The sequence below is a fragment of the Triturus cristatus genome, chromosome 3_1 (genome assembly GCF_964204655.1).
Source record: "Triturus cristatus chromosome 3_1, aTriCri1.1, whole genome shotgun sequence".
Classification (NCBI taxonomy): Eukaryota; Metazoa; Chordata; class Amphibia; order Caudata; family Salamandridae; genus Triturus; species Triturus cristatus.
Window position 1 is genome coordinate 922,760,459 of NC_140583.1, and position 14,538 is coordinate 922,774,996.

General features: G+C 40.2%; 1 protein-coding gene across 2 annotated transcripts in view; it reads right to left on the reverse strand.

Moving 5' to 3' along the window:
* The window catches only part of UPP2 (uridine phosphorylase 2), a 120,569-nt gene that overhangs the window by 55,264 nt on the left and 50,767 nt on the right, over window positions 1-14,538 (reverse strand). For both annotated transcript variants that reach the window (XM_085646413.1, XM_085646414.1), the window contains one exon: window positions 8,288-8,402. In XM_085646413.1, the coding sequence (XP_085502539.1) occupies window positions 8,288-8,402 (115 nt within the window). The remainder of the gene's footprint in view (window positions 1-8,287; window positions 8,403-14,538) is intronic.

Below are 14,538 nucleotides of genomic sequence, written 5' to 3' on the forward strand. Positions count from 1 at the left end.
GCCATCAGTAACTACATTAATTAAAGTGAGAGGGAGATTCTGTCATGCTTTTGATAAAGAAACCACTTTCTGTAATAAAAGTATTCATGCAGTATAGTTATGATACCCTTCAGATCTTTGCAGTGCGTAGAAGAGTTTAGATAATGGTTTTACTACTCTAACAGGAGAGTGTTAGTCTGCCCAGAAATTGAGTTTAAGATTTATTTAATTTGAGTCAAACATGGCCAAATATTTTGTTTATAACCAGAAGCTTAAGTGCAATTTTCTGCTTCTCTACCTGTGCAGATATAGAATTAACGCATTATATTTACAGAACGTTGATTAAAACGTAATATCAAGAGAAACAAAATTGGTTAGGTTAGGAGCTTTTGGCTGGAACCCCATTGAATATCAATCATTCCCACTGATGAACTGTTTCGAATCAGTTCAGAAACTGAATTATTATGGGTCCTTTGTAAGAGCCTATGTATTAGGGTGGTGTTTCATTTTGTCTATGATCTTCACACCAAGGAACCACCAGTTCACCAGGTTGAAAACCTTAAATGTGTGGAGGAGCATAATTGCTGATGGAGGTCTTTGCACTTAGATGCACTCTATATTTTCTATAAAGATCTGTGTATTTAATGAGAATTGCAGCCAGTGATAAAATTGGCTTTATCGGAGAGTACTAGCGTATGCACCCCTTTAGCAAGTCAAATGTAAAAAAAACTAATAAATGGTTTAGTCTGCTTTAAGCAGAGTGATCAGATGATTGTCATCTGGTTTGAAAAGGAGGTTATGGAGGTCACTTCTGTCCAAATAGGATTTGAAAAGCTGATCCTAAATGGGAGTCAGCAGTACTATTAGACCTGGCCCTTTGTTACTCCACAGATGAAATATTGCTATCCTAATTTCTGCTTGTATGGCTGCTGAATTTAATTCAGAACATTTACACCTACTCTTTGGGAATCCCAAGGGCATGCACATTCAATATCTGGTTTTTGAATTCCTAGAGTCTACTTTGGTAGGACAGAAATCCCATCCTTGTGCTTTTTTATGTAGCTTGCTCATATATTTTGACCATCCAACAGAGGGACGCAGAGATATCAGTATTCCTTTACCCAGATTATCGGTACATTGAAATTAGTAAGTCTGAGATATGGGATTCTAACTGCATCCAGAGGGTCTCTTGAAACATGGGACATTGCATTGTCATTTCCACAGTAATTCCTTATTTTCCAGCCCTTTGTCATCTGGGAATTTCAATAGGTGGAACATTCAGGGGTGGAAGGAAAGCAAGAGTACTGGATTCCTACATCTCGTGGCATTCCAGATTTGGCAAGAAATGCCATTTCTAGCCAAAACAAGAATTACTCAGACCTTGTAATACAGGCCTAAGTGTCAAACAATTCATTGGGATAACAAATGCTCTGATTTCCTACATTGTTTGCTGCCCAGATATATACCTCTTTCTAAAATATGTTGAGTCTGCGTCCCACTCTGCCTTTTTTGATTTCCTTTTATACAACATGCACAAAATTATTAAGTGTCAAGGTCTGGATGGAGGAAAGCCCTCTTATTTCCTTTGTAACTGCCTGACGAAAGGCAGACTACTCCAAGGAGCCACTGGGCCACTCTGCACTTAACATACATGTGAAAAATTTCACATGCATCCATAAAAAGGTTCCTGTTAGGAGGGAAAGGACACAGAGGGTAGAAAAAACCTCCATGGCAACCTGGATACTTCTTGATTGAACACCAAAAGATTTACAAGAGTTGGGAAGCAATGCACGGAAAATACTCTTAAACAAAGAGAATGAGTCTAATACAATCTTCTAGGCTGAACAATCCATCAGAGAAAACAACTGCAGAAAAAAGTTAAAATCAGAACCAAAATATATCTAGGGTGGGCAATGTACACAACAACAAAATAGGGAATTGCATCAAATCTTTTTTGATCCAAACTCCTTTATACAGGAGTAGACCAGGACATCAATTCTCAGGAAAATAATTAAACACCATCTGGTATAGGGACACTTTGGCACAACAAACAGAGAAGACGATGATCATCCATTAAGGGAAAATGGTGTTGCCCTTCTATGTCAGGTCGAATAAGACAGATTAAGTTCCTGATATCCTGCTATTGAACCACCTGGCATCTTCTTCCTCTGAACTCTCAGCCTGGACTCAATGTGGACTGTGTGCGCAGCTGTCCACTGCCAGTGGAAACCCTTCAGGGCTACTGTGGTCACAAGCACAGCAACACCATCAACACCTTCTCACAGTCCTGGACAAAGAAGATGGGTAATCCTTCCTGCACACACACATGCCACCTTCTTGCCTGCTGGTGCATAACCAGATGACCATGCCACTGCCTAAGTGGAACCAAAGCCACTTTCTGATGCATTCGGTCTTTCTTTGGATGTAATATTAAGTTTCTCGTTGTTGACTTACAAAAATACCAGAAAGTATTTATCCCCGTCAAGTTGAAGTTTATAGAAAAATACTCAATTGGATGTCTAGTAATCAAATCATAGACAGTTCCTAAAGTAAGCAACAAATTATCCATTCCACAGGATCTGTGCTGAAGTCCAAAGTAGGTTTGCCCCATTTATCCTGCATTACCAAGTGAGAATACAGGGTCAAGAATTTCAACCTGAATGTACTCTAATATTTGCTATAAAAAGAGATTGATTCCAGTTCTATTTCCATGCTTTCTAGTTAAGAAGGTATATTCTGCTCAATTTGACTCCATCCATCCATTAAACAAAAGTATTTTAATAGAGATTGAATCCACCACTCAATAATCTGATTAAACTCCCAAATCAAGTGATGTTAAATCCTTGTGGGTTAGATGTCACAGGGTGTATTGTTTAATAACAGTGATTAGCTGAGCGGAAAGTAATCTCTATATAACAATTACCAAAATATTATTTTTTTCCAAAATGAGGTTTATTTCAAGTTAAAATGAACCAAATTAGTAACCCTCTGTGAGATGCATGTCAAAGATTCAAATACAGCTTATATCCACTTACGTTTAGTGAGGTATTCTTGAATTTACATGATCATGTCTCATGTAGAATATGCTGTATGCGATTCCTCACTGAACCCAGATTTCTTCTACTATTTTGTCTTTTTGACACTTAATGGATGCATTTTTAGATTTAGGCTCCCGGCATTGTGTTGTTTCTTCCCATCTGCTTGATCACTGGTCTTGTAAATTTGTTTACAATTCTCGCCTCCTCCATCCACTCACACTCTTCTAGCTCTTCCCCCTCACCTCCTTCCAAATTGCATCTCTCGCCAATGTGAGTTAAGTTCATGTCCTTGCTCAGAGTGATCCTCTGAATCCCTCACATTGTCCAACAAATGCTAGTGAGCAACTTTTATGGAAGACCGGACCCCAGACCAGCAGACTGGTTCTCTTATTATTGGAAGCAGAGTAGGGGGGTCCCAGAGACCCTGTCAAATGGTGCAACACAGGGAGGACCAACCCTCCCTGTGCCACCAATGAGTCCAAGGCCAATGAATATCTGTGAAATAAGGAAGACTCTGGGTTACCCTCATCACATTCTGCAGAGGGAGGCTAATGATTTTGCATTACGCCACTGAAGCAGAGGGAAGAAAACTGTTTTAAACAATATTACACTGCTGCAATTGAGCTCTCCCGAGCCCTAGCTTTCAGCCACCAAACCTCACACCTAGGATCATTTTCACTCAATACTCACCCTCATCCTTTAATAATCCCCAATGCCTACTAATGCTGAAAGGAGCTACAGCATAATTTGTCTATTCTGAATTACTTTAAGAAAAATTGTAATTTAATAATAGGATCCTACTAACAAATTCTCTGCATGGTCTTTGATAAGCTAACTGGAATCAGCAATTTTCTCTAAAATCAGTAACTTTGGCTTCCACAGGACTTTAATTTCAGAAAGTTAAATTATCCACACCTCAGTGCTTAATCTCTTTACACTGTAGAGATGGCTGCCAAGTGGTTCACTGAAAAGAAGTGCTCCTCGACTTTCTGTAATCTCACCAATATGTATGCATCTCAGTAATTAGCAAACCTGTCCTAGCACAAGAGCTCCTCAAGTACTCAATCTTTGTCCATGAATTATGCATACATGGTAGTTTTTAAGTCTACTAGGCCTATGCTCCTGTCGTGAGCCTCCTGTTCTATGTTGCTACGCTGCGGTTAGCTGTGCACTACTTGTTGATGTCTGACGAGAAGGCAACAGGTTTGTGGATATAGACGATTAGCTCCACAGACTGGCTTAGACAAATCTTCTGTGAGTGCAAGTATTTCCTGACTAGGGTTAGATAAAGATTTCTAGAAACAACTACTTTCTAACTGTACCAGTGAGAAATCTGGTACTTATGTGGAGCTACAGGATGAACTGATGCAAAAGCTGAAAGCAATGAACTCCCATAGATGCAAGCGGTCTAGGAGATGGAGGCAGGGCTATTTATGCTGATTCGGCATGTTATGTAGTGCTAGCTTAGCTTCCTGGCTACAGGAAAGTCAGAGACATAATGCTTTTTGGTTGCACCCTGCACCAGGAGACAAGGCATAGTGCATCCTATTTTTAATGGGCAAGTGAGTGACCTTGCAAGAGAATCTGGATGCAGGAAAGTAAGGCTTTTTCGTCACCCAGAAGAGAAGGGATGTTGGGAATACAAAAACTGGTAAACCCAAATGTTTTAGTGAAAGAGTGTAAGACTAATGGAGGTGCAAAGATAAAATAAATTAGAAGCAGCTTGAAAACTAAAACCTGGGTGTTTTCCTCTTGTTGGAAAAAGACAGAAAAGCTTACAAATTGCTACATTATCGGGGACACTCAGGTAAGTGACTGTCGTGGCTTTGGCAGAGCAGTAGGTCACACCCCACACCAGTTTTGCATAATGCAAAAGATTTAGGAATCGCTTTCTAAACTCCCAGACTCCTTGAATGTTCTTAAACTGCTGGCATCATGCCTGATTTCTTTTGTTTGTGAACCAAAAATAAATCAATGCAGTGATATCAAATGGGATACGACTCAAACTACTAATGTGACATCTTAAGAACAGAATATATCTGAAGATACCAGTTCCGATCTTCACCAAGTTCATGAAAGACCAAACAGGCCCCAATCCAGTAGTGCACCAGAGAAGCTTGTAAAACCTACTCCTTGCTACATGTCCCTAATATAACAGTTACATACCAAGACCATCAGCAAAATTTCTTTAAAGAGAAAAGCAAAAGCCCATGCGCTCAAAGAAATATGCTTTGTTTTCACCTGGAAAAGCTGATTACTCACCAGGTAAGTAATGGAAATAAGTGAGAGTAAGACTCAGAGTAATGCAATTACCGGTAAGTAATAGAAGCATCCGAATAGGTGATTAAGAAAAGAATGCCAGCTTGGGTCAAAAGACCCCATGCACTGCAGACTGAAAGGGAACTGCTCCAGGTGGTTATGAGACATTACCAAAGAGAATTGGGGAAAAACCAATATTGAATTTGATCTGTTGGTAGATACCAGAGCATCAATTTGGTTCCCACTCACAGAATCACCAGTATCTTTATATAACAAGGTGCTCGATCCTCATCCCTTAGGGCATGAAACAAGAACCACTAGTCAGTCCTCGGCTGAGAGTTGCCTCCTCTCCATAGAGCACTTTGCCTTTGTCTTGGGTGAGCGTATGCCTTCTGTCAAACTGGTAGAAATTCACGATGCAAAAGCAATCCACAATGCAGCTTTGGATGAACGTAAAAAAAGTGGATAATATGGAAGTGATGTTGGCAATATGGAAAGAGAAAGAGAACATTGTAGAAGAGACACTTACTAACCTTGAAAAGAGCCCAGTTAATAGAAATAGGAAAAATAATAATAAGAATAATAAGAAAATATATTAAGACATCACAAATGAAAGTAAAGGTATTGGACAATCACTCCAACTTCGATTAGTGAGTCCATCAAAGAGGAAGGAAAGTCCTAGCCCGGAACTATGCTGAGGGATGTTCAGGACTGTGGTATAAGTGAGTGGCTCCTGGAAAAATCCTTTGCACCATGACAGCCATTTTGGATTTTAAATTTGGAGTATTACACAACTCTGCCATGTACCTCTCGAAGATATCAACATACGAGAAATAGAAAGCATGAATTAAATAGATGAGAGTTTACAGTTCTTTTGAATATCAAAGGCTTAAGTTGTGCATTTGATTCAGGTTATGCTATCACGTTCCCATAATATTGAAGTGTTCCTATCTAACAGAAATGAATTCATAGTTATCAATATTTAGTTTTTGTTGCTTATTGAAAAGGGCATCGATACACAGACAATGGAAATAGGAGGCAGCTGTTGGAGCAGGGATAAACAGACAATGTGTCAGGGAGATATGGGCAATGACACTTAAGCACAGAGACTCAGAAGAGGGATATATTGACACAGGTAGGTGCAAATATTTGGAAACAGATACATGAGCATTAGGAACGTGAGACATACATGTACACGGCTCAGAGAAAGACACACAGAGAGAACACAGACCCTGGTATTGGGTGGCATTGACATTGGGACAGGGGATACCTATTCAGGGGCAGATGTACTCTTGTCTTTATGTAGCTCACCTCGAGACCTAGGCCGAAATTTACTAGGATTTTATGTCATGGTTGTTTCACTTTTCTGGTGTAGTCTCGATGCAAAGCTCATTTTATGATTTATAAAGCCACACAAATTCCACTTTGCTTGGCTTTGCCTGACTTTGTAAAAACAAAAAAAGTAATGCAAAGCAGTGCAAAGCACTTGACTTGAGTTACTTTGCATCAGGCAGGCATTACATGGGTGGTGAGTGGGTGTTCCTGTGCATCCACCCATGTATTTCGACACAAATCCATATTTAACAAAGACTTCAAAACATGGATTTTCGCCAAATTGGTGCACCTAACTGAGGCTGGAGTAATAAGATAAAATATCTTTATTTCTCCTTATTATATCCTCTTTGCTTAAGTGCTGCTTTCTGCAGCACACGTACAAAGAGTATCTCAAGATAGTTTTTGTGCAGGAGGGTACACCTTCCTTCACAAAAACTAACCTAACCACACTGCAAGCACTCTTGCGCCATAACGCAAGGGTGTCTGCATTGGCGTTAGGCAGCCATAAGTGAACCAGCACTAAGAGAGGGCAGAACAGCGCCATATCTGAAAATATTTGGGGCGGTTATCCTTTCTCTCTTTCATGCAATGCAGCGCAGCAACTTCACTTGCTCCTCTGTGTTGTGTGAAATTTTGGAAATATGCATTCTACACAAGGGAGTGCATTCTGCAGCACACATAGAAAGAGGAAAAAGACTCTCAGGACTGCTTTTGTGCAGGAAGGTGCTCCTTCCTGCACAAAAACAATCCTGCCTATAACAGAGGCCCCCTTGCGCCATGGTGAACGGGTGCTTGCGTTGGCGGTAGGCTGCCAAAATGGCACCAGCAAAGGGGGACAGGCCAGGTATGCGCCATATTGGATAAATAAGGCACAATCCTGCCTTTTCTCTGTGCAGCAAGGTGACTTGCTGCACTGTCCTGCGCCACAAACTTCATAAATATGGCCCATAGTTTTTTTTTTTAAATATAATTTTGGGCATTTTACATTAAAAAAAAACATAGTGCCATATTTATGAAACTTGTGGTGCAGTAAAGTGTAGCAAGTCACCTTGCTGCACTGCCCAGCATCACAGGGGAAGGGCAGGAATGTGCTGTATTTATGCAATATGGCAAATTCTTGTCCTTTCCAGCCCATTTGGCAACCTAGTGCTAACGCAGCCACCCTTGCACCATGGGGCAGTGTCTGTGTTGTTGGCAGGATTGTTTTTTGAGCAGGAAAGAGCACAAATACAATCCTGAGTGGCTTTTTCCTCTTTCTATGTGTGCTTTAGAAAGCAGGGAGGTGTATCTTTTTGACACATTCCCAAAATTTACAAGTCCTTGTAAATATGGGATGCATCAAAAACCATGGGAACACCCTCTGCAACGTCCAAGGATCGACTCCCTTGTTTAGAGCACGGCAACACAGCGATTTGCGCTGTGTTGCCTTACTCCAGATTTTTGAAGCCATTCAAAGTGGCTTTTCATGGCTTCATAAATCTGATTTAAAGGATTGCATCTTGCATGTACCACGTTGCGCGATGCAAAGCTCTCCTAAATATGCCCCTTTGATCTTCAGGTATAACATAACAGTGCTTACTTTACTAGTTGTTGGCTGTAACCTTTCTTGGTATAAAGAAGATAAATATTTGCTCATTATAGCACTTGTCTGACATAATCGTAAAATACAAGCTTACCTATTCCTCCAGATGTGCCAATTCGTATAATCATAACATCTCGACATTTTGCATGGTGAAGTAACTTGATAAGTTCATGAAGCATAATGGAAATAGAAGGAATTCCCATTCCATGCTGTTGACAGAAGAATTATGGCAATCATTATGAGAGCATTTGCAGCTTATGTTCATATTTTTAATTGCAAGGAACATAATGCAATATTGTAAAAATCATTCAGCCACTAAATGTATTCATAATTTAATTTGAGTCAACAATTCTGCTCTGGTATGAAAGAGAAAGAATAACGCTTTAATATTCTAGCCCTTTTGCTGAGGAATATGTTTTATTTATATGTTTCACCTTTATATTAATAGTCACATTAATATCCATGATATCAGGTTAATACAGATGGAAGAAGAAATTTTACTGCTAGAGTTTGCTCCTACCAAAACAAGACTGTCATACAGACTACTGTCGCCGTGTAAGGGTACCTTGATCGGCAGTTCATCCCGGCAGCACTAATGAATTAGGATAAATGGGACTCCTATTATCTAAAAAATGCAACAACTGATGAAAATGTTTAGGACATAATACAAAATCAGAATTTGTCCTGAGATAAGAAAAATTAATCATATTGGGGACCAGAATAGATATCCCTGAAAATACCCCAATAAGCTCATCCCTCTCCCTGCCCTCAACCACATGGATCCTTTGGATTCAGGCACAATTACCACCATTTTGAGATCAAGTACCCACTAAAGCTGAGAACTCAAAAAATTCTATGGAAAAGTCCACATTCCTACTGGTAAAGAAACACCTGGAAATCTTGACAATAGGCCACTCTCTGACCTAAGATAAGGCTATTGAAACATGGTATTCTACATGACAGAGGCCCAAGCATGGCACGATACATTTTGCAAACCATTCCCTGCCTCCCAAATCACTAAAACACACTTATGGTAAGAACCATTACCCAAATGTCACCATCAGCATATGATGAAATGGATCTAAAATAATGATAAACCTGACTTTGACAGAAAATTTCATTTTCTTATGTCATTCAAGAACTTAAGGCCCCTTAAATCTCCCCCCTGGTTACAACACCAATATGGACAATTGGGAACTAATTCGAATATGCAACCACATAACCTCAGACGGATAAACAGGAAGTCTCCATAAATCATAAAACCTCAAATCAAACAAACCTACATGACACCTCCCTAACTGAAGTCAAACTCGGTTGGGTGCAACTAAAACAACAATTCCACGTATACTCCGTTTCCACTTTTAAGGTGTTTCGCTGCCCTTGTTCTGGTGTAAAGACCTAAAGGGCAAGACAGCAAGTATCTGTAACTAGACAGATTCTGATGCATTCAAAATTCCCTTACCCATCATGAAACACAACCTGCTTATAGTTATAATACTAGCTACTTCGTGCCGCTGGAACTTTACACCACAATTATTGAGAATCCAATGAGTTGTAAATAATGTGTTACTATTAATTTAATGGTATTCTATTTATCAACTTCAGAAAGATGAAATGCTGAGTTAGCCTTGGTGGGATTAAACCCTTGGACCTTAGGTCTAAGACAGTTATCTGCATGTTCCTAAATTTTCAGTGCACTATGAATGGTAACAACCAGAATCCAAAGAGTCCAAGCATCACATGGTAGACTGAGACCGGCTGGCACCGGATCAGACCTAACTTCTCCTGCCTGTGAAGCTAAGCAGATGGACCATAGAACAGCTTAATTTTGATCCTGTCCTTAGATACCTTCTGAGTGCACTACAATCCCGTGTAGTCAGCACTCAAATATATACTGTGTGACTAATATTACTAAGAAAAGATGGAGTATTGTATATTTAAAGTATTCCACACAAAACCTAGTGAGACTTATAAATGTAGTGCTTAGAAATGTGACTAATAAAAGTTTTGCACTTATATATTTATATTTTAAAATACATTAAAGTTTAGACGGGTCTTATTGTGAAGCTGATTAAAGTGTATGTGTAGACTAATGTTTAGGCATTTATTTATGTGTAACAAGAAATTATATTGATATTGGTGTACTTCGAAATAACAGTTTTTATAATCTTTTGCAATTTATTCATGCATTAAGAAACTGCATTTTCTATGTGTTTAGAAATGTGCATGCATTTATAACCCTGAGCACTATTAAGCTGACATGATATTAGTCCTCGAGAAAAGTTTTAGCACAAGCTCATGTTAAAACATAACATCTAATTCATATTTAACTTCCAATGTAGCATGTATTTGCTTGTATTTTTTTTTCTATTGCAGGTGCAGACAAAGCTTCATTAATTAGTAAAGGAAGAGGTTGTGTTTCAGAGAGATAGCGAGGTATGTGAAGATGGATTTAGCAAGGAAAAACACAGTAATGAGCAAGGAGGCGAGTTACCAAGGCGGAGGAGAAGAATTGTCGCAGGGATTCTGCACATACACAGAACTATGCGCAAGATTATAGGACCTTGGTGTATAGGAGCTAAGCCTTCCTACCACCTTAGTGCCCACAAGCCCAAGACCGACTAGTTATAGCGTCTCACTCGCTCTCCTACTCACAAACGGAGAAACCTATGATTAGACACCCCAGAACACAACAATCCCGGATCTCTCAGGAATCACGGTAACAAGACACACCTTTTCGCTCACACTCTCGTACTTGTCCACAATAAGATCTGACAGAGACACAAAGATAGTTTAAAATATTTATTTTAACTAACTTGCTCTAAAATGCAGTATACGTGCCCCAACCAGCAGCAAAATACAGAATATCAATAGTTATAATTGCAGCAAGGCCATATATCATAAAGGGAGATGCCATTTTATAAAGGTAGTGGATGTAGGACTATAAGGCCTAACCACCCTCCCCTTGGTATGCAGTAGTATTTATTATATAATAAAGATCTCTCTGCTTTGTCAGCTGACCCCATACCTCAAGCCATAGATTATATTTCTACATCACAGTTGTGGGCTGCTCTTCTCCCTGGAATGCTCCCTCTCCAAGTGGGTGTCACCTAAACATGCATCCCCATAATATCAAAGTACGAGTCTCCAGCAAAAACAGCTGCATTGGTATGTTTTTTCTAAGTGCTTGGGCCTGACCAGAACAGAATAACATGAGGCAATGTTTATCGACCTTGCTCACAATGTTCAGACTAAACTCCAGGAACAGTCAGAGAACGAGCACAGCAGAGAGTTCTCATGTGAAAGGCATAAACAGAGTCTCGCAAAAATAAAGACATGTAGTATTGTGCGCAAAAGCAGCATCATAGCTACCGGGCTCATGCTAACTTAGAGATGTCGACAATGTCCCTAGCGACCACGTGACAGAATGGCCAAGGGCCAACGAAGTAGCAGCTTATCGAAAGGTGAGGTCAATAGCCAATTTGTGCTAGAATTGTGGAAAGTTACTGGAGTTGTTCATGTGATTTACCTTAGATGGAATTAACATTTTATGATGTAACTTAAAGAGGGACACAGAGACATCTTAGGATTTCAGGAGGTTCAAAACTCTTCTTCTGCTTTGCGTGGCTTTGGGCTACATTCCCTTTAGTTGGAGTTTCTTCTACTTTGACAGCGGACACCTTTCCATTATACGTTCTTATTTAATGCTTCTTAGTTTAGGTCTGTCCATTGCTCATGCTTACCTTTGAAAATCAACTGATGCAATTTTACGTTCAATTCTTTCTCCTAGTCATTTGCATTGCTATAACTGAATTAGTTGTATGCTTTTTGTTATATAGGGTAAATCTCTTCAGGAGATTTGGACTAATTCTGTTTTTCCTATATTTCTATACCGTGATGTTAAGACTGATTTATATCAATCCGTTTTTGATTTTATAATTAAACCTTATTAAACTCAATTTTAGTTGTCAGGTAGTTATTGTGTAGCAGAATTGGTTCAACAGTAATGAGGTTAAATTTTGATTGTTTTCTTTCCTCTTACCTCTCAAGCAGTTAAAAAGAACAGATTGTTGAGTTGGGATGTTTAAGTGGGACCAGGCTTTCACAACCAAAATAAAGGAAAACATGGTTGGCAGGGAAGCCAACATCACTACCTAAGAAAGGGCACTAGAGGAGAATGTGGGGTAATGGTAATGGAAGCTGAATATTTACACAGAAGAACAAACAGGAGTCTATTGAATGAGATAATAGGCAAAAATTACACAGAGGCTTTCTAAAGGCTAGTAAGAGACTATGAGGTATAGGGTTCATTAAGTCGTTAGTGTAATCTAGAATCTGGTTGGGTATTCACAGTAAGGTAACTACCATGGCTAAGATGATAAACCAGTCTAAGCCTGTAGTTGTCCCTGGAATGGATTACTTATTCAATGCGATCTGTGTATCCTAACTCCTTTATTCTGCGTTTGTGATTCCACCAATAAAAATAAAAATTAAAAAAAAAAAAAAAAAAAAAAAAAAAGAAGAGAAGGATCTGTATTTCCATCTATAAGCAAGTATTGACAAAGCCAATAGTTTTGACTTTTGTATGAATCGTGGATTGGGCAGACTCATTACTTACAGACGTCACACACATTGTACTAAAGCATAAACAAAAACATCTGAAAAAGATGCTGAAGAAAAAAGGCTGCTTTATTTTCTGTGGCAGCCATTTTTTAGATGCTTTTGCTGAGTTTGGCATATAATGACTTGGGTTTGACTCAGGCACTTGGAACTTAACTGAAAATTGGGTAATTCTTGGTCAATCACTTAATTGCCCTGTGCCTTAAAATGTAAACATGTGGGGGGGCTCCAAGATGGTGCCAGAGTAGCCACGACGTCACAGAACTCCCCTGTCTGATACGTTAGCCAAGAGGAAGGCAATTTTGTTTAATCGCACCCACAGAGCGGCTCATCCCGCTAAGTCCCTAGGCATGCCTCAAGATATCCTGACCCACCTGCAATACTACCAACAGAAAGAAATCATCACGGTGGCCGTACAAGTTCAAAATGAGATTACGCACAAAGCTGCCAACAATAATGCTGCAGCACTGTAGAGCGCTTCACCAGACCACAGCATTTCTACAAGACAAAGGGATCTAGTACAAGTGGAGGCAACATTTCTGGCTTATCTTTGCCTGGAACAAGGAGACCCATGTTGTCTGCACGCTGGAAGAAGAGCATGCTATATTAGGCTTTGAGATACCTCAAGGGGAGGAGAACCAGTAACCCTAGCCACTTGACCCACCTCATTCCCCCACCAAATCGCAACACCCCCTAATATCAGTGAAAAACCCTTTGCCAAACCTACAGAAGTGGAAAGCCGCAAAGAAAGAAAGGCCTTGATATGCCAACTACAATGCCGAAACAGCATGTTAGACTCTGACAACAACTAACAATAGACTGTGCTATCTACGCCCTAATTGATGGACATTCGGCCTAAGGATCCTTATCCCTAGCACAGACTTAACAACCCTGGCAGTACCATCGCCTCTTAATTGATGCTTCTATTTCAAGTGGCGGCGCTCTGATTTCATGTCCAGCTCGACACAGATGTCCAACCGCTGTTGACATGGACCCCTTTCACACAGTTTAAAGGGTTTCCAGAAGAAGAAATGTCCCAGTTGTACCACTTTGTCTTTTTCCCTCTCATCCACTACTCGACAGCTCATGCATAGATACTCAAACTCCAAACGAGGATGTCTAGACAAATGTGCTGGGCAGACAGTGTCATTGTTTGACCAGTCCCCACCTCATTGACCTATAGGATGTCATCCACCGCATGGTTAAGATACTCAGTTTAAAGTTCCGGGGCCTCAATGCTCTGGTGAAGTGCCTGGTGCTCCTCTCCCTGCTTAGAGACTCCAAATGTGATAATTGCCTCTTTCAAGAAACCGACCTTCTTAAGGCATACTGGAAATGCTTACAATGCTGGTGGTTTGATCGCCAATACTTTTCTTCTGGCACAGGAAAATGAGCAGGTGCGCCAGCACTATTGGCTACACACTTCCCGGGCCGAGTCACACAGACACAAGCAGCGATACCAGGTAAATTGCTTGCCCTATGCATTACAAAGAACACATACACCTACACACTAGTTAACACAAAAGCCCCAGATGATCATCAGGAAGCCTTTTTATTGAAGGCCATGGGCCGGGTGATGGCCATCCCCATTGCAGACACCCTAGTGGGAGGAGACTTTCATCTGGTCCAGGATGCCCTCATGTATAGATCAGCCCAGAGAATGGGGCAGACGGGGCATTCACTGCTACAGGCCTTCAGTAGTTGAGGGACATGGAGCTAATAGAC